This window comes from Galeopterus variegatus, unplaced genomic scaffold, assembly GCF_000696425.1.
Source record: "Galeopterus variegatus unplaced genomic scaffold, G_variegatus-3.0.2 Scaffold4275, whole genome shotgun sequence".
In the NCBI taxonomy this organism is placed as follows: domain Eukaryota; kingdom Metazoa; phylum Chordata; class Mammalia; order Dermoptera; family Cynocephalidae; genus Galeopterus; species Galeopterus variegatus.
The window spans coordinates 119,389-139,536 of record NW_007730386.1 but is presented as its reverse complement, the minus strand read 5'-3'; the positions used below and the strand labels follow the sequence as shown (position 1 = coordinate 139,536).

The window sequence follows — 20,148 nt, the reverse complement described above, 5'->3', positions numbered from 1 at the left end:
GGGGGGGGGGGGGGGGGGGGGGGGGGGGGTTAGAAACACCCAATTTGTATTGTTCCTGCTGGAAAGACCCTGATCTGAGACAAGCTCTGGCAGCCCCCTGCTGAGAAGGGCCTTCTTATAGTCCTGCTTTCATTCCTGCCAAGCCCTGCAGGGGGTGGGGAATGCATAATGAGGCTGAATGAGTATTAGATGCTTAATTGGGGCCTGGAAAAGGGAAAGAAAAAGTCCCAACATGTAGACTGCCATCAGAATCCAGCTCCGTTAAGCCAAAGGTGACAACACCTGCGGGGGCTTTGTGGCTGTGACCACTTACAGAGGTGCTGACACTGCCTTTGCAATTTCAGAAGAAGTAGCACAGCCTGGCACATGGAGACCAAGGACTAAGAAGGGACAGACCTAAGGTAGTCTGGTTGAAGATGTTAAAAACTGGGTCCTCCAGATGTTTGACACACAGGAGATATTTCTAGCTATTCAAACGCTTCGTGTGGCTGCAACACATTTGAAACTGACTTATCCATCTAGCTCCAACTGAAATGTTATCTCCTTATCCTCACAGACTTCTCTTCATCCCTCTCAGAAAAGGCGACTCAGTCTCTCCTTTGTGCCTCCACAGTTCCAGGTTCATGTCGCAGCCCCGACACTTGACCTTGTGTGTGACTGATGGCTTCCTCTTACCTGGCTGGCTTGTGAATGCCATGCGCATTCTGTACGTATGCCTCACTCATGCCCAGCTCATGACAGGCACTGAAGTATCTGGTGGAACTTTCCTTCTTCTTAAATATTGGGTTTCTCTGTAGTTATTCTCAGAATGACAGTCTGGCAGCACATCTTCTAGTTAAACATAAAAGAATGATTTCTACACGTCAGGAGCTCATGCCCACCCCTACTACCATCACTGGGTTTCATCTACTATTAAGAACAGCTTCTGATTTTGATTAGGGTAGAATATTTCCAATTATTACATGAAGACGTGTGTTGCCATGGAAAGGATCTTTTTGTAGAAACATGCAAATTTTCCATGAGTATGTTCCTGTCAGCTTAATCATTGGTTATATGACTTTGGAGAGGAACCGAAGGTGTGTGTCTACAGTGTTCATCCAAGTGAGGAAGAGAGGTACAATTTGGGAGAAAATAGGTTAGGTTAGTAATAGACAGCTTTACAATTAATTGTACTTTTATCCCAAAGACACATGGACTAAGTATAAAACAAGCATTTCAGTCTGTTTAGGCTGCCATAATGAAATATCACAGACTGGGTGGCTTATGCAACATAAATTTGTTTTTCACGGTTCTGGTGTTTCAAGGTGCTGGCTGACTCGGTTTCTGGTGAGGACCCACTTCCTGGCTCAGAGACAGCCACCTTCTCCCTGTCTCCTCACAGGAGAGAGAGAAAGAAATCTCTTTCTTCCCCTTCATAGAAGGCCACATTCCTATCGGATTAGGGTCCTACCCTTATTATTTTATTTACCCTTAACCTTGATTACCTCCATAAAGGCCCTGTTTCCAAATATAGTCACCTTGGGGTTGGAGCTTCAACATCTGAATTTGGGTGCTGGCGGGGGACACAAAAACATTCAATCCATAATGTCAAGTCTGATCAGAACCAGCATTTGAAAAAATGTTTTTGAAACCAGCTGCTGGCAAAGGCCAGGTGCATGTGACACCTGTAACGAATACCCAAATCAAAAGAGCTATGCACCTGATCTTGGGTTTAAGAAGGTGGTGTGCAGTCATATTTCAAAACCTCATTCTCCCCAAAACATGACAGTATGAAGGCAGATAAGAAAACAAAGAAGCAAATAACATTGACAAACACAGTAATCAGAGAAAAGGCTGGTAGCCTGCAAAAGGAAAGGCACATTCCAGAAATGCAGAAGCAGTGAGCATGGTGTTGCCCCACCCACCTCCCCACTCTGTAGGCTCAGAAATAATCCAGAATAAGATCTCACTAGCCACGATTTACCTCCCCAACCAGCAGAGGAGCAGCCCTGGGAAGTTTCCATAAGAGCATGAAGTCAGCCACGAATACCTTTTATTCCTCTTTTCCCCAAAGAGACAGGAAAACCCTGCTGTAATTCTCCATTTCAGCATCTCCTGCGGAGAGGAAAATGGGAGAAGGCAAACCAATAACAAATGCCTAGAACTAGTTATCTCTAGCAAAAAAAAAAAAGAAGAAGAAAAACACTCAAAAAACAGGAATTTCACCAAATAGACAACAAAAGAGAAAAACAAATAAGGTAAGATTTTGGGGGTGAGCAAGAAGCAGAGGAGAAAGTGCTAGAGACCCCAGGCAAAGCCCCCTTGAAGAAGCAGCTCCCTTCCCTCCCTGAGGAGTCTGCAGAGGGTTTATCACCTTCTAGTTTGGAAGGCTGAGAGAGAAAATAGAACAACGAAAATAGAGAACCTCTGAGATTAACTCTTTCTCTTGGAAAGTTCTGAGGAATCTCATGTGGAATTGAAAAAATTATCCAAGCCCCCAAGATAGCCTCCCACTACGACAGGCAATAATGCAGGCATAGTGGAGTGGGCCTGGGCTGGGTGTGGGGTGTGCTACCCACTTGCTGAGAAATCCAACACATCTAATGTGGTAGATGCTCTGGTCACTTTACCCCTCCCTAAGAAAACCCCCACAAGAGAATACTTCCTCTAGGTAGCTCCTGGAGGACCAACAGGCTGCAGATACGGTGAGAAAGGAGTAGCATGCGAACGTGCACATGCCATGAAAGTCCCCCTGGCAAGCATGCTGAAACCATAACTGAGAGAGGGGGAAGGAAGAAAGAAAGCAAGAAAGCATGCCAGCCACAGACAGACGAAGAATCCACTACGGAAGAAGACATAACCAAAGAAAAAAATTAAAATTCCATACAATTACTATAGAAAAACTTCAAAAAATCATTAAAGAGTCAGAAGATAAGGTGATAAAATAACATGAATGATCTGAAATGTAAGAACCAAGGAGATAAGTCTTCAACCATTAGAGAAATAAATCAATTGGGAACAGCTAAAACCAAATTAATGACAAAAAAAAAAGCTTGAGATGATCACAGTGAAAAAGAATACAACAATTTTAAAACAATTAGAGAAAAAAATAATATATACGGAAGGGAAAACTAATCAACTGTCCTATGTGGGAACAGTTAGTGTCCCTGAAATTTAGAGTCACTGTCAGGAAATTAGAAAATTCCCTAAAATGAAGGGAAAACTGAATTGATGATCTTATGAGCAAACTGTGTTCCACACAATTAACACAGAAATTTTATCCTGAGACGCATCTTTTATAAATGAATAAATTTGATGAAAGAATTTTACAGTATCTCAGCAAATAACCTGTCAATTAAAAAATACCTAAAACTGGGCCGGCCCGGTGGTGCACTGCTGTAGTGCGCCGCTTGGGAAGTGCGGTGGCGCTCCCGCCGAGGGTTCGGATCCCACATACGGACCGGTTCCCGCTCACTGGCTGAGCGAGGCGCGGGAGCAACACCGAGGGTTGCGATCCCGTTGCCGGTCCCGGTCCAGTACGGGGGCAACACTGAGGGTTGCGATCCGTTGCCGGACACAGAAAGACCAAAAAAAAAAAAATACCTAAAACTTTTAGAAGAAAGCATAGTTTATGAATTTATTTAATATATCTTAAAGAAAATAAAAAGATAACAATCTAGGAGAAAATATTTGCAACATATTGGACAGAGAGAGGGTAACCTCACTCAGTGCAACGCAAATCAAATCAAAACAATGAGGACCTACCATTTTTCTTCTTTGAAAGTTCTAGGATACTAAGTGCTGGGAAACGGTGAGGAAGCTATTTTCATACCCTGCTAACTGGGGCTCAGATTGATCTGAACTTTCTGGAAGGCAATTTTGTAACATCTATGAAAAGTACACATATACTTGATTCAGTAATCCAGTAAGAATTTATCCTAGGGAAATATTCACGAATTTTTTGCCAAGATATAAGTACAAGAATATTCACTGCAGCTATTTGTAAAAGCCACAATGTAGAAACACATCAGGAGTCCACCATTATGGGCCTAATTGAAGAAATTATGATATATCTGTTTCTATGCAATGGGATATTAATTGGTACATATTAAAATGGAATACTCATTGATATATATTAAATGTATATGTTAAATATACATTTAAATTGGTGTAAATATTAAAATGAAATACTAATCAATGCATATATAGTATTATATTAATAGCTATTAAAATAATGAAGTATGTGTACATTATAAACATATTTATGTAGAATATGAAAAGGCCACACTGCAGACAATATTAAGTATCATCCATATTTTATGTAAATGAAAATACTGATGAGAGAGGGTGTGAGGGAGGGTGGGAGAGAGAAAGTAGCAAACTGAGTGAATGAGAGAGAGTGGATTGTGTGCATTATTTTTTCTGGGAAAATAATAGGAAAAATGTAACATGGACAGAGTTGTTCAGGGTCATTTTTCACTAGCATTATTCTGAACAGTTTGAAAGTTATGACCATGGCTAAATATCCTTTTTTGTTTTCGTTACTTAATGTTACTAGACTTATTTAAGGGCTAGGCTTATAGGACTTTATCTATCTTGATCTATTTCTATTTGGAAATAAATGCATGCTGTTTTGTTTTGTTTTTAATCAGTACATATCTCATTAACTTGTAGTTTGGTATGGTTAATTAAATCTTTATAAAACATGAAGATCTTCATAACAAATCTTAAATTCAGGAAGCAAGAAGGAAGGGGGAGAGAGAAAAGTGAGGCCGGGAAGGAGGAAGGGAGGAAAGAGTGAGGATACAGGAAGGAAGGTAGAAGGGAGGGAAGGAGGAAGCAAGGAGAAAAAGAAAAGGAAAAGAGGGCGAGGAAGGGAAGGGCAGAATAGGAGAGGAGAGGAAGGATCTGGACACCCTGCATGCCGAGAGGTAAAAACTGCAAATACCTTTATAATGCAGGACAACGGGTTAAAGCATCTGACTCATTTTGAGTGACTGTGTTTAAAGAATTTAAACATTAGCTTTTGACAAAAAAAAAATTTATTCTTGGTACCTATTAATTAAACTAGCTCATTTCCAACAAAATCTTTAAAAGACTGAAAGAAAAATAAACACATTTTAATAAAATTTGTATCTGAAATTAGATTTTTTAATGGAAGACTCTGGACTAATTTACCTTTAGCTAATTGAAAAAAGTGAGTCTTGTTCCAAAGCCAGAGAGATACGTGTAATATTTTATTTTCAATACTTTTTCATCCTTCATATGAAATATAAGAAAACTAATTATGGATAAGAAGTAAAACGAGAAAAATAAGATGCTGAAAAGTAATAGTGCTTTCTCCTCTGAGAGTTAATCTAGCTAAAACGGATCTCTAGTACATTTGATTCTTTCCATTAAGATTTATACATAGTAGGTACTCAGGATAGTATACTGGCTGGATAAAAGAATAAATGATACCAGGGTGAAAGGATGTGTGATAAATTCTTGAAGGATTAAGAGATATCCAGAAGTAGGTATCTAACTCTTTTTATCTCCCAGCCAGTAAACAGAAATGCCAGAGCTTGGATTTGAAACCAGCTCTTCCCAAGTCCAGTGAGTTAAACTCTATCTCCTTTCACTAATGGTGATACCTCTGGGAAAGGTGGCCAGAAATTTGGCAGTTTGAGATTTGAAGTGTATCATTGCAACATAATGTACCACAGTGACTAAACTCCTCTGCAACTCCTATGTTTACACTGACACTCTGTTCTTCCTCATTAAATTGGTCTTTGATTTTCTTTCACTTAATTGCACTTAGATTCTAGACCTAGATGATGAACTTGGCAGTCTAGGGTAAAGTAAGGTCTAATTGAGTTCATCGTCCCTAAAACGCAGTAGCTTAAAGAGAACTTAAATTAGTGTCTATGCATGTGGAATAATAGATTTCTTTCATATGAGCTCAAGAGCTAAATGTATGTGACAGATGCCCTAAATTCTAAGATCAGTTCTCTTCCATTTTAGGACCATTATGAAGTTAGCAGAGTTTAGCCTGTTAAGGGACTTCTCCTCTGTATGTATTAATTCAGTGTTTCTCAAAGTTTCGTACATGTGCCATTGTAGTTTGATAGATGATTTTAGGTGGTATAGAGATTAACATATTTATTTTCATGTGTTAAAAATTAGTCTCACAATGGGTACAAAATTACAATTAATGGAAAGAATAAGTTCTGATGTTCTATTGCACAGTAGGGTGATATGGTTAACAGTTAAGTTTTGTATGTTATACAATAGCTAGAGGAGAGGCTTTTGAATGTTTTTGCTACAAAGAAATGAAAAATGCACGAGGTGATTGATACTTTAATTGCCCTGACCCGATTATTATACAGCATATATAAGTATCAAAACAACAGATCATACCCCATAAGTATGTACAATTGCAATGTGGCAATTCAAATTTCCAAGAAAAATTTGAAAAAACAAAACTAATCTTCAGTGATACAAAAAATAAAACTCTGTTTTATTATCTCTCACTCACCCTATTAAAACTATTTCATAACTTCAAAAAATAGGCAAAAAATTAAGCTCATGATTTTACAACTACAATTTCTATGGGACAAAAACTGAGAAACAATGTTAGAACTGAGTCAATTAAAAATACATTGAGTATGTTAGTTAGCTATCACCACAATAATGTTCCTCATCAAACCGTCTTCCATCTCAGGGGCTTAGAACAGCAATCATCTTTTGCTCATGGATATTAGGATCAACTACTACTAGTCTGGACCAGGAAGCATGTCAAGCTGTGAGTTGAGTCCTGGTCTCATCGTCCTTGGACCAGCTGCTCCCTAAAGCTTGTTCTTCTTGGGGTAAAAGGCAGGAGCATGAAAAGGAAAGCCTCAACTGTACAAATGCATTTCAAGTCTCTATCTACTTGACTCATTTCTGCCAACGTCCCGTTGGCCAAGGCAAATTTCATGGCCAAGCCCAATGCCGAGGGCCAGTGAAATAGATTCCCATGGGGCAGCAGGTAGGAAGTGAACATTTCTGAACAATTATCTAATTCATTACATTGATAGTGAAGTCGGAACATAGATATAGCAAAAGTTGTTAGCATGGTCCAAGAATATTTGACTTGGTTCAACACACTTTAATTTATCACAATTAAATCCAGACAGGCCTTGCTTTCTACACCTGTCATGTCACCTATGTAACTATGTATTCTGAGAAATAATTATTTATAATGCATTTGTTGCGTAGAGAGTTTACTGTTAATAAAAACCTCAAAAGAAGATCCTCCAACATTTCTCCATGTTTATGTATTTAAAAGTCTGGTTAACTGCATTTGATATGCATCTCAGTATCTTGTCTTCTGTGATGGGACGTGCTTTTCTTATAATGCCACTGCCCTACAAAAGGTTACTATAACGAAGGCTTTGAGTAGTTTAGTTGCAGTTGGTAATTGAAAATGAAAATGGTACTGAATGTCCCAGAATCTTTCTATTTCAGCATCTTTAATCTTCTGCTAGGAGCCCTGGAATGTACCTCCTGTTTGTGTTCTAAGCAGTAGCAATCAAAATGAGGGGAAGAACAGGAAAACTTAAATAAATAGGCTATAGAGGCAATTTTTGTTTTGATAAGATTCTTTTGTCTATGTGAAATGGACTCATTTCTCTGGAGCACCCAGTTGCATTGCCCAGCAGGCAAGAAGTCTTTAGGATAATACCAGTCACTCATGCATACCAGAGTAACAAATGTCTGTCTCCTCTTCTTTCCAAATTCACCACACACACACACACACACACACACACACACACACACACACACACTTGCATATACACACATATGCACATTGCACACAAATGTCATATATTTATACCACACACATACTTGCACATGTCATGCTCATTCAAGATATGTCATAAATGAATAATGTCTAGCAAAGATACCTTTAGAGTCTTCGAAAGCAGATCTAGCAGACTATGCCTCTCTCTGCTCCAGGAATGTAGCAGTATATAGAGCTACAACTTTGATAGAAATCAGAAAATGGAAGTTTTTCACTCTGTCTATTGTGAATCTGAAACCTGCCATTGCATCTCATGCTAATCTATGCCAATACAGTGGCACAACCTGAGACTTCTCATACACCCCACTGTAAAATAATGAGGTTAAAAGGACAGACATAGGACAAGCAATTTAAATGTCTACTCTTTTCTGATTTATTTTTTGGATTTTGCTTTCAATGTTTTCCTTCCATTCTTACCTTGCTCTTAAAAGTATTTTGTATCCTCCTTCATTTCCACTTAGCATCATTTAGTAGACTAGCATCGTGCTTATTAAATAGAAAGTGCTCTATGATGCCAGAGGGGTTTCTCCATAGTAATATCACCAAGGTTATTATTACTGTTGATAGTAATGACTTTGAAAGAGATTTCCTCAAAGAATCAGCCACAGGTAACTCTAGATCTCATCACAAAGACCCTAAGAAGAAAGTCAAGGAAGTAATATTTAAATAGTTAGGTCTATAAATTTTCCTTCCATAGTAATCATTTATTATTTAAAAAATAGCAATAGTGTTATGTTTTAATTAGTTCTGATGGGAGAGAGTTAGACAAAGAGTCAGAATATTTTATAGCCATCCTACTAGTAAAAGAGGCAAAACTTTTAAATGCTATGAGATTTGAAAAAAGTCATTCAAAAAAGTAAGTTATTAGCCAGGATGTCCTTTTTGACATTTGTATGTATCTTTCCCATTTTCTACTGGGTTCCCTATCTTTTCTATGTTATTTTGTGTATTTAATTCTTCATACATTCTGTACAAGAGCACTTTGGCTTATTTTGCCCTGTCTTAATGATGTGTTTTGATAAGCTTTTGTTGCTGATTTTAATGTTTTCCAGATGACCAGTCTTTTTCTTAGTAGTTACTGCTTTGTTTGTCCTGTGTAAGAAATTTTTCATTACCTAATAATGTGAAAGATTTTTCCCATATTATCTTTCACATTTAGTTCTATAATCTTCCTGGAATTTATATTTGAGTATGGTGGAAAGTATTCCTTCATTGTAGGTCTGCTAATACAAATTCTCTGTTTTTTTCCCTGAAAAAAATCTTTTATTTCAAATTCAAATTTAATAGAAGTTTTTGTTGGGTATAGAATTTTAGGCCATAGATATTTTCTTTCAGTACTTCGAAGATGTCATTACATTGCCTCTGGCTTCCATTATTTTTGCTGTGAATTCATCTGTAAGTCTTATTGTTGCAATTTTGAAGTTAATGGGTTTTTATTTACTAATTTTATATATTTTTTAACCCTGGTTTTTAGCAGTTTTACAATGATTGGCCTGAGTGAGATTTTTTTTCACATTAGTTTTGCTTGGGAATCATAACACTCTTGAAACAGTGGTTTAATATAATATCTTCCATTAATTTTAGCAAATTATCAGCCATTATCTCTTAAAATATTGCTTTAGCCCCATTTCACATAGGATAGATCCTACCTCATATGCCTCTTACACTCTTATCTGCTTTTTTTCTGTACTTTAGTCTTTATATGTTCTTCTGACCTAGATTTCACTTTACTAATTCCCTCTTCAACTGTATCTATCTGCTGTCAAATTTACTTATTGAATTTTTAACTTCAGTTATTGTGGGGGTATTTTTCAGTTCTAGAATTATCATCTGAATTTTTAAATAGTGTCCTGTTCTCTATAAACTTCTTTGCCATGAAAACTCTTCAGTTTGGCATCCAATTTTCTAAACACATTAATCATTATTTTAAAGTTGTACCTACAATATCTGGATCTCTGGCATGTGTCTCCACATTGTCTCTTTTATTCTTTTTCTTAAAGTAATTTATTTATCTTTTCTTTGACACATGTTGATTGCACATATTTATGGGGTACAGAGTTACATTTCAGTACATGTCTACAATGTGTAATGATCAAAGCAAGGTAATTAATGTATTCATCATCACAAAATTATCACTTCATTGTGATGAAAATATTTGATCTCCTCTCTTGTAGCCATTTGATAACACACAATGAATTATTGTTAATTATAGATTCTTAGCACTACTGTATACCACTAGAACTTATTTTTCCTATCTAGCTGTAATTTTGTGTCCATTAACCAATCTCTCTCAATCCCCTCTACCCCATCTCCTTCCCAGTCACTAGTAACTACAATTCTACCTCCACTTCTAAAAGTTCAACTTATTATTTTTTTAGCTCCTACATATGAATGACAACATGTAGTATTTACCTTTCTGTGTCTGACTTTTCTCACTTAACATAAGGTCTTTCAGGCTCATCTGTGTTGCCACAAATGACAGTATTTCATTCTCTTTTTTATGGCTGAGTAGTATTCCATTGTGTCTGTATACCACATTTTCTTTATCCATTTATTTGTCAATGGATGCCTAGGTTGATTCCATATCTTTGCTATTGTGAATAGTGCTGCAGTAAACATGGGGGTGCAGATAGCTCTTTGCTATGCTAATTTCCTTCCAGTGGGATTTCTGGACCACAAGGTAGCTCTATTTTTAGTTTTTTGAAGAACCTCCATAGAGTTTTCCATAATGGCTGTACTAATTCACATTCCCACCAACTCTTACACAATAGTGGATAAGAGTTCCCCTTTCTCTGCATCCTCACCAGCATTTGTTATTTTTTGTCTTTTTGATAATAGCCATTCTAACCAGGCTGAGATGATATCACATTGTGGTTTTGATTTGCATTTCCCTGATGATTAGTGATGTTGAGCCTTTTTTCATATACCAGTTGGCCATTTTGTATGTCTTTTTTTGAGAAATGTTCATTCAGCTCATTTGCCCATTTTTAAAACAGATTATTTGTTTTTGTTTTTTTTTTTTTTTTTTTTTTTTTTTTTGCTGTTGGGTTTTTCAAGTTTTTTTTTTTTTTTGCTGTTGGGTTTTTCAAGTTTTTTTTTTTTTTTGCTGTTGGGTTTTTCAAGTTTTTTTTTTTTTTTGCTGTTGGGTTTTTCAAGTTTTTTTTTTTTTTTGAAAAATTTTCATTCAGCTCATTTGCCCATTTTTAAAACAGATTTTTTTTTTTTTTTTTTTTTTTTTTTTTTTCTTTTGCTGTTGAGTTGTTCAAGTTTCTTGTATGTTCTGGATATTAATCTCTTATCAAATGAGTTTTCAAATGTTTTCTCTCATTCTGTTGGTTGCTTATTTGCTTGGTAGATTCTTTCTCTTGCTATGCAGAAGCTTTTTAATTTGATGTGATCCATATGTCTATTTTTATTTTTGTTTCCTGTGCTTTAGAAGTCTTCTTCATAAAATTTTTGCCAGACCAATATCTTGGAGTGTTTTCCCTATGTTTTCTTCTAGTAGTTTTATTGTATCAGGCCATACATTTAAGTCCTTGATAGATTTTGAGTTGATTTTGGTATTTGGTGAGAGATGGGGATTTAGTTCCTTTCTTCTGCATATGAATATCCACTTATCCCAGCACCATTTATTGCAGAGGTTGTTCTTTCCCTGATATATATTCTTGCACCTTTGTCAAAGATCAGTTGTATGTAGATAGGTGGATTTATTTCTGAGTTCTCTATTCTGTCCCATTGGTCCATATGTCTGTTTTTATGCCAGCATCATGTTTTGATTACTATAGCTTTGTAGTATATTTTGAAGCAAGGTAGTGTAATGTCTCCAGCTTTGTTCTTTTTGCTCAGGATTGCTTTGGTTATTTGGGGTCTTTTGTGGTTCCATATGAATGTTGGGACGTTTTTTCCTGTTTCTGTGAAGAATATCCTTGGACTTTTCATAGAGATTGCATTGATTCTGTAGATCACTTTGGGTAGTATGGTCATTTTGAAAGTATTAATTCTTTGAATCCATGAATATGGAATGTCTTTCCATTTTTTTGTGTCCTCTTTAACTTTTTTTAGCAGTGTTTTGTAGTTTTCATTGTAGCGATCTTTCACCTTCTGGGTTAAATTTGTTCCTAGGTATTTTTTATCATCATCATCATCATCATCATCATCATCATCATTATTATTATTATTATTATTATTTTGGTAGCTATTGTCAATAGGATCACTTTCTTAATTTCTTTCTCAGCTATAATGTTGTTGGTATATAGAAATACTACTGATTTTTCTGTATTGATTTGGTTTATCAGTTCTAAGAGTTTTTTGGTGGAGTCTTTAGTTTTTTCTCTATATAAGATCATGTCATCAGTAAACAGAGACAGTTTGACTTCTTTTTTCCAAGTTGGATGCCCTTTATTTCTTTTTTTTTATGTTTATTTTTCTTTAAATTATTTTTTACATTCTATGATGTTGCAGAGCAGTTGGGGGAAAGGGGTAGAGGGGAAGGGGGAAGAAAATAGGGTGGGAGAAGGAGGAAGGAGAAAGGGCAGGGTTGAGGCCTGTGGCAACCCCCTTATTATGGCAGGTAAGACCAGGGGGCTTCCAGTGATGCCTTGGTCATTGCTGCAGTGGTTGTGGGTGTTGGGGGGCCTTAGTCAAGGCCCTTGGCCTCCCACCACCCTGGCTCAGGAGAGCCCAGGGTGCTTCCTGCAGTGACTCAGTGGTAGTCACTGGACTGGTTGCAGGTATCAGGGGGTGTGGCCAAGGCCCAAGGTCCCCCACTGCTCCAGCTCAAGATAGCCCAGGGAGCTTCCTCTGGTGGCTCAGTGGTCATTGCTGGGCTGGTTGCAGGTGCCAGGGTGGTGTGGCTGAGGCCCTTGGCCCCCCACCACCCCTGCTCAGGAGAGCGTGGGGTACTTCGTGCAGCTTGTTGTTCATCACTAGGCTAGTTATGGGTGTCAGGGGGCATGGCTGAGGCCCCAGCCCTCCCCTGCCCCTGCCTTGGTAGCCCAGGAGATTTCTGGTCCTTCTAGGTTTTGTAGGTGTTCTTTGATGAAATGAGAGCTTTACTAGTTAATATCAAACTTTGTTTCTGGTCTGTGTTGGATTTATTTGCTCTTCCTATCACTTGAACTTGGCACTGGAACTAATTTGTTGTCCTTTGCTTACTTCTAAAATGGGGGAACTTCCTGTGGGGAACAGCATTTGAGCTCTTTGGTTGAGCTAAATTGTTGCTTTGCTGCTGATTCCCTGGGGAAGGCTTTTTGTGCAGCTCAGGTTTTAATGGTTGACTTTATAGGTACTTCAGGGTCTCATGAAATCCAGTACACCTGGGTTGTGTAGTAATTCTGGTCTGAGTCAGAGGCTTTTCAGCAAACTGCACCCCCTGCAGTTCTATATTCCTGACCAGTCTCCACTGAATGGTCCTGTGCTGATTGGAGGGCAGATCAGCTGTCCCTGAGGTGCCCCAGTGTTCTCCCAGTGGGCCCATCTCCACCACCACCTGCACTTGAAACACATGGGGTGGGATGTGTGCTAGTCCCTTGCAATGACTCACTTGCCTTTGAGTGGCTCCTTTTTTTCAGTTGTCTGTGGCTCCTCAGTCTTATGTGGGTCCACAGGAAACCTGTTAGTAGGCTTGCTGGCCTAGGGGCCACCAAGGCCCTCTTCTCATCTGAAGCCTCCAAGCAACGTCATCTGAAGGGCACAGCTGTGGCTTTTGCCATCTCCTGCTCCATGTGCGCACCAGCTCCAGCCTTGAAGTGGCCAGGGCTTGAAACAGTTGGAGCCATCCTTTCTTTCTCTCATCGTGGCTTCTCCCACCTTCATGAACTCTGTAGGTCTCTCCTCCTCTTCCCTTGAACTCTAGCAGCCCCAGCTTGGCTGTTGTTGCTTTTTAATAGTTGTAACTTGGTTGATTTGTGGGAGAGAATGACACTGGCAACTGTCTATTCCACCACCTTGACTGGAAGCCCCCTTTCTTTCTCTTGCCTAATTGCTCTGGCTGGAACTTCCAGTACTATGTTAAATAAGAGTGATGAAATTGGGCAACTTTGTCTTGTTCCTGTTCTTGGAGGGAAAGCTTTCAACTCTTCCTCATTCAGTATAATGTTAGCTATAGGTTTGTCATATATCGTCTTTATTATGTTGAGGTACTTTCCTTCTATACCTAGTTTGTTGAGAGCTTTTATCATGAAGGATGTTGAATTTGATCAAATGCTTTTTCTGCATTGATTGAGATGATCGTATGGGTTTTGTCTTTCATTTTGTTGATGTGGTGTATCACATTTACTGATTTGTGTGTGTGGATCCATCTTTGCATCCCTAGGATAAATTCATCTTGATCATCATATATAACCTTTTTCATGTACTGTTGAATTAAGTTCAGTCTCTTAGTTTTTGCTGATTTGTTCTTGTTCTTCTGGAATGCCAGGTAATTTTTGATGGAATGTTGGGCACTGTGTTTGAAAAGTTATAGAGATAACTTAAGGCTCTAGGTGTTTTAATCTTCCTCCAGAGAGAATTTATTTTCACTTCTGACAGACAGGTAGGATAGTGCAGAGCACTGTATTCCAATCAGGAATTTTGTAAATTTAAAGTTCAACTTCAGGTTTTTTTAAGAGCTGGTCTATTTCAAGTTCCTCCTCACCCCTGGGTATAACCCTTCAGGGAGCCCCACATAAAAGCCTTATCAGGGAATCTCTTCCTTGGTGAGCCTAGGCCTTCAAGTTTTGTTCCCTGCCCTCAGCCTTATGAAACATATGGAGGCTCTGTTCAACTTCTTGGCACATATGACATGTCAGGCTCACCATTATACACCTCAAGTTTGTGTTGCATTCATGGCTCTCTGATACCTTAAAAATGTGTGTGTGTGTGGGGGGGTGTACCTTAAATAATTTGTCCAGCATTTCTAGTTGTTCTTGGCAGGAGGGTTAGTCTGCATCATTAAAGTTTACCTTCAGGATAACTCTTTTTCTCACTGAAATTTTATTCTGTATTTTTTTATTAGCAAAATGAATCATATTTTCACACATTTATAGGCCATTTTTATTTCTTCTTTTATGAACTGTTTAACCTCTTCTCCATTTTTCTATTGGACTTGTGATCTTCATCTCTATCTTTAGAGCTCCTTATATATTAAAATTATTATTAATACTTTGTGATAAAAGGTGCAAATATTTTCTTCAATTTTTAACTTGTCATTTTTTAAAACTTTTTTTATGGTATCTTTCCCATCCAAAAATTTATTATGTACATAAAGTAAAATATTTCTTTTTTTCCTCATTACCTCTATGTTTTAAGGCCTAATAAACAAAATTTCCCTGCTCCCAAGCTTAGAGGAATCCATCAAGAATTTTGCTTGTAATTATGTGTTTAAGAAGCGTGTTAATAAGCAATTGAAAAATGGTACATTTCTAGAATTGGCAGAGTAAGAAAGTGTATGCTATAGTGTTAACAAGTCTAGTTGGAAGTTTTAAGTTTTGTTTTCTCTTTCCCAACCTCATCCTCAAGAACTAATGAAAAGAACTGTGGATACAGTTACTTTTATACTGGCCTTAAAGGGTTTGGGAGAACATGAGTCATTGTTTTCTTCTCGCATTATCCTTTTCCTGGGCTCTCTTGTCTACTCTCATATCATCAGTATTAGTCTATATTGATGTCTCTCAAATACTCACATGTTTAGTTCACAATTTTCTCCTTAGGACAGGATGCAAAAACTTGTGTTGCCTCTCCATTAAATTACCCTGCACTTAGGGCTTCAAATTTAAAATGGCTTTCTTCTCCTTCCCTGACTCTGCTTCTTTTATTCATCTTAAGTATTGACCTCTCAACCATCCATTCACCCAGGCTCAGAGCTCAGTCATCCTTGAATCATACTTCTTGATTGTCAATTATCAAGAGTGCAAATTCCACCTCTGAAGGTCTCTTCCTTTGAAGAGATTATATGCTGGATCTTCCCCAACCTTGCTTCATTCTCACCAATAGGCACACAAAGTTTAACATACTCTCTGCTCAGTAAGTACATATGTAATAAAAAATGAATTTAATCTGTTTTAAAAAGTACAGAAATAATAAATACTTTAAAATTATGGTTTTCTAGCACTTTATCTGCATCTGTACTTATATTTATAAGTGCCCTTGCTTTTCAAGTTAAGGAAATGAATAGATATTTAACTAAGAAGTAAGAGATTATTGTCCTTTTGAATATCTGGAAAATTTTTCACAGTATGAAAAACAATCCTATTAATACTGCATTTAAGCTTCTTATATAGATTCAGCCACAGGGAGGAACAGAAATCAACTAAAGACTGGATTCCTAGCAAATCACAATGGCAGCACTGAGGTCTCCTAAGCAAGCAACTAAACCATTCATTTATGTTTCAGCAACAAAAAAAAATATCTCACTACCAGAAGAATGAATCTTTCAGCTTTCATGCATGCCTAAGGCAATACAGGTTTTCTCTTTTTTTCTCTTTAAGGAGTAAACTACATAATCTTTCTCTCTCACTCTCTCTCTGTCTCTCTGTCTCTCTCTTTCTCTCTCTCTCTCTCACACACACACACACACACACACACACACACACACACACACACACACACACACACACACACACACACACGCCCAAATTTAAATTGTGGGTTGTTCTGATTAAACCAAGTTTTTGTGCTTTCATGCTACCAGATTTCTAATTTTAAAAAATTGTATATGTATGTGGTTATCTCACAAATTAAAGAGAACTTACAAGACAGCACTAAAGCATTCAAGCAACTCAACTCACCCAAAATGTTCTCTTTTAACCTTTTGTGCAAAAGAAGTTAAATCCCAGGAGTATTTTTAAATTTACAAGGGCAACGGAGGGTAAAAGAACAATTGGCAGTCAGACAGTTATAATTCTCTATTAATCAAGGACTATCATCTTCCCCTCTTTTAGCTCAAGGCGAGGACACACCTATGCCTGTGAAAAGCGAAGGCTCCAGTGACACAGAAAACACTACTGGTCTTGATGGTAAGGTTCTGAGATATTTGACATCATGCAAACTATAAATCTGGCACGTTTTCTATGTGTAATCTAAGATTAAGGATTAAGATAGCAATCTGTTCTACAAATCAACATATTTAGTTAGAACAAGGTAAATTTCAAAAACCATTTTCTACTAAGAACTAATAAAAATGTCAGCCTTTTTTTTTTTTTTTAACTAATGCTAGCTCTCTTAAAACAGCATATGCCTTGGTTTAATCATACCTCCCAATACTCAGGCCACAGTGGGTAATTTCAAGGCTAAAGAACTGAAGTCTCCCTGGTGAACTTTGTGGAAACATCACTTACTTCTGCAAGAGGTGCTTGCCCTGCTGTTATACCGGCTCCACTCAGCAGGGCAGGGAGCCCTGGCTTGAGTTCGGACTTCATTGTGCTTGTTCTCACCTGCAAACTATCCTGGGTTTCTCACGATGTGTGAGCTCATTTTAAACCCCATATATAACCTTCACCTCACTGTGTCACTTCACCTCACTGGGTCACATCGAATGCTTTGTCCAAAAACATAATGAGACTTTAAAGCACTTTAAAAATGTTTACAAAACCTTTCTTTATTCACATCTAATTTTGAAGGCATCTAAAGATTCTGAGCCTCAGGAATATCAAAATCCCCTTGCCTCTGCACAATGATTCTGAGAACACTTCGAAATACCTTGACTTGCATTAGAAAAACAACTATTTGAGCACACATGATTTAATGAATATTTGATTCCACTGGCCCATAGAGCTTAGGAAAATTGATACTGGTCAGGTGATCAAATATTTATATATCGTGTTGTTTGGGTTATTTTAGCCAAAGAAAAAAAGAAAATTACATTGCATTGATAATGACATTGGGAAAAATTCAGCCAGTATTGGGCCATACTTGGTAGTATTAAATAGAGTTTCCTATACCTGGTATTTCTCCCTCCCACGGGCTAACCATCATCCAAATTGCCAGCCTTCATCATAAGACCTTCTGCACAAATTGACTTTTTAGTCATGGGCATGCAGTACCTAGGATAATAATGTTTTTAACCCTTAAAAGCCACCCCATGTTAGTCATACTCAGTTAAACTAAACCTGTCCCAACCTGATTGTGACACTACAGACATAGTTTTTAACTAGTTCCTTGCAAAGTATGTTCTGAGGACTATCAGACCCACACAATGCTCCTTGTATAAAAGGGAAAGAAATATAGGAAATACTGAGGTCTAGTCCTTACTTGGAGATTCACCATGCACAGTAGAGGTTTACAGGCTCTTAGAAGTCTCAGGGGTGAGGGCCAGCCCGGTGGCTCACTTGGGCAAGTGCGGTGCTGGTAGCACCGAGGCTGTGGGTTTGGATCTTATATAGGGATGGCCAGTGCACTCACTGGCTGAGCGTGGTGCAGACAACACTGTGCCAAGGGTTGCAATCCCCTTACCGGTCAAAGTCTCAGGGGTAAAGAAACTTGTTTAACATGCTTTAAAGTTCCCTTTTTCAAACTTCTTTGATCATGGAATGCTTTTCATATTAACACTTATTAATAATTTTGGGGACTGGTGTCCTTGGTTGGAAGAAACAGAAAAGGGATGTGCTTCAGTGTTTTATCTTTTACAATTCCCATACTGAGAGGAGTGAACTCAGAATAACTTCATGGACCAGGATGGACAGCGTGTGAATGATTATCTCTACATAGAGTTGCTGCATCTGGTCAGTTTATATATGGGGTTTAAAATGAGCTCACACATCGTTAGAAACCCAGGATAGTTTGCAGGTGAGAACAAGGAGACCTGCTTTTCAAACCTTCCTCATTGGGAGAGAGGTGAGTGGGAAGCCAGGCAATGTCATTCCCTCTGTCAAGCCTCTTTGGAGTGTGAAAATCAGCATCTGCCACTATTCTAATCAAGCTTTCATGTTCGAATAAAAAAGATTTAAGTTGTTAGTTTTGTGCAAATAAATGAAGACCATCCAAATGAGAACAAACAGAGGTTACTACAGAGAGGTTGTCAGTCCTCAACACTTGTGTTTGGCAGGCCAAAGGCAGGAAAGGGAGTGGGAAACCATTACAGTTAACAAAAGGGAAGACTTCAACCGTCCTCTGATTGAAGGTTGTTGGCATGGGGAAGCTAGACACGGCTAACTAGAAGTGGGGCATCTTAGTGATTGGTTTGAGGAGCTTTCCCTGGTTGGTCCCAAGTTGGAAGCAGGTGCAAAAAATAGGAAAGCTGACAATCACTGACCAAGTCATGGCCATTTTGAGCCCATTGTGCAGAGGTTATGGTTTGGTTGCCAGGCTGGTTGCCACAGAGGTTTTAAGTGAGTCAGAGTTCTATTGTTATATGAGACCTGGCCATTGTCCACTTGCATGTTCAATCTCTCAGCTTATAATGTGGGCTTTGATGCTTTAAAAATATCAATCTAATTAAACCTGCTGACCGTTGGAAATTTCCAGAGTACTGCATGCCTGCTCTGGGCTACTTTTGGAGAATGGCAGTAATTACACATTCTATTTTTATGCAGATACCCTCATAGAATACACACAGTCAAGTAAAAGCAGAGCCATGTGATCTGGTTGGATGCTTTGCTTTTCTATTTTGTGATGTCCACAGCCGCTGCACCCATTGGCAAGTTTACAGGATCTGTTTTGAATTCTGAAAACAAAAACATGGCAAACCAAACAGGCTTATTGACATTGCCATTTTGGAGGGAGCTGCTTATCAATGATCTTTTGCAAGTCAATGATCTTTTCTGCTTTGTTTTTTCTTTATTTTCTTAGATATCTATTAAGGCCTTTGAATTTATCTAAAGATAGTAATAAATACTACTTAACTTCCAACCCAAAAATCTGGTATAAAATGACAACTCAGTTTCTACAGTTTTGGGAAGAGGCAATCGTGCCCTTCCCCACCCCACCAGTAAAAATTTTTTAAGAATAGTCCCAAAATCATGAATGAATGAAAACCAACTGAAAAGAGGCATAAGATTAAAAATCAAGAAAGTTTCATATCACAGGCCAATTTGATGTATTTAAAAGATTTAGGTTAAACAAATATTTAACATTTTGTTTTCCTTTCTGGTTACAGCTGAAATGAATAGTCAGGTTGACAGTGTAAATGACCCAACAGAGAGCCAACAAGAAGATTAACTAATAGGTAAGATGTCCCTGTGGTGGGATTTTCAATTGATTAACCAGCCATAGAAACTGTAAATGACATATTGGATTTCCCTTGGTTTTGACAAGTGCCACAGCATGGCTTGGGCTAAACTTTTAAAATCTTTAAAACAAAGAACACAGTATAAGGAGAAGGATTACCCCCCAGAAGCTTGCCCTCTTTAAGGTGAAAAGATAAGCCACGG

The 20,148-nt window shown here is 38.0% G+C and overlaps 1 protein-coding gene across 1 annotated transcript in view; it reads left to right on the top strand.

Moving 5' to 3' along the window:
• Positions 1 to 19,943, top strand: part of LOC103602755 (O-acetyl-ADP-ribose deacetylase MACROD2-like) — a gene marked incomplete at both ends in the record, with an annotated part of 65,530 nt that extends 45,587 nt beyond the window's left edge. The window contains 2 exon segments of the mRNA XM_008587194.1: positions 16,723 to 16,797; positions 19,875 to 19,943. Of these exon segments, the coding sequence (XP_008585416.1) occupies positions 16,723 to 16,797; positions 19,875 to 19,943 (144 nt within the window).
• Positions 19,944 to 20,148: the final 205 nt, after the last annotated feature.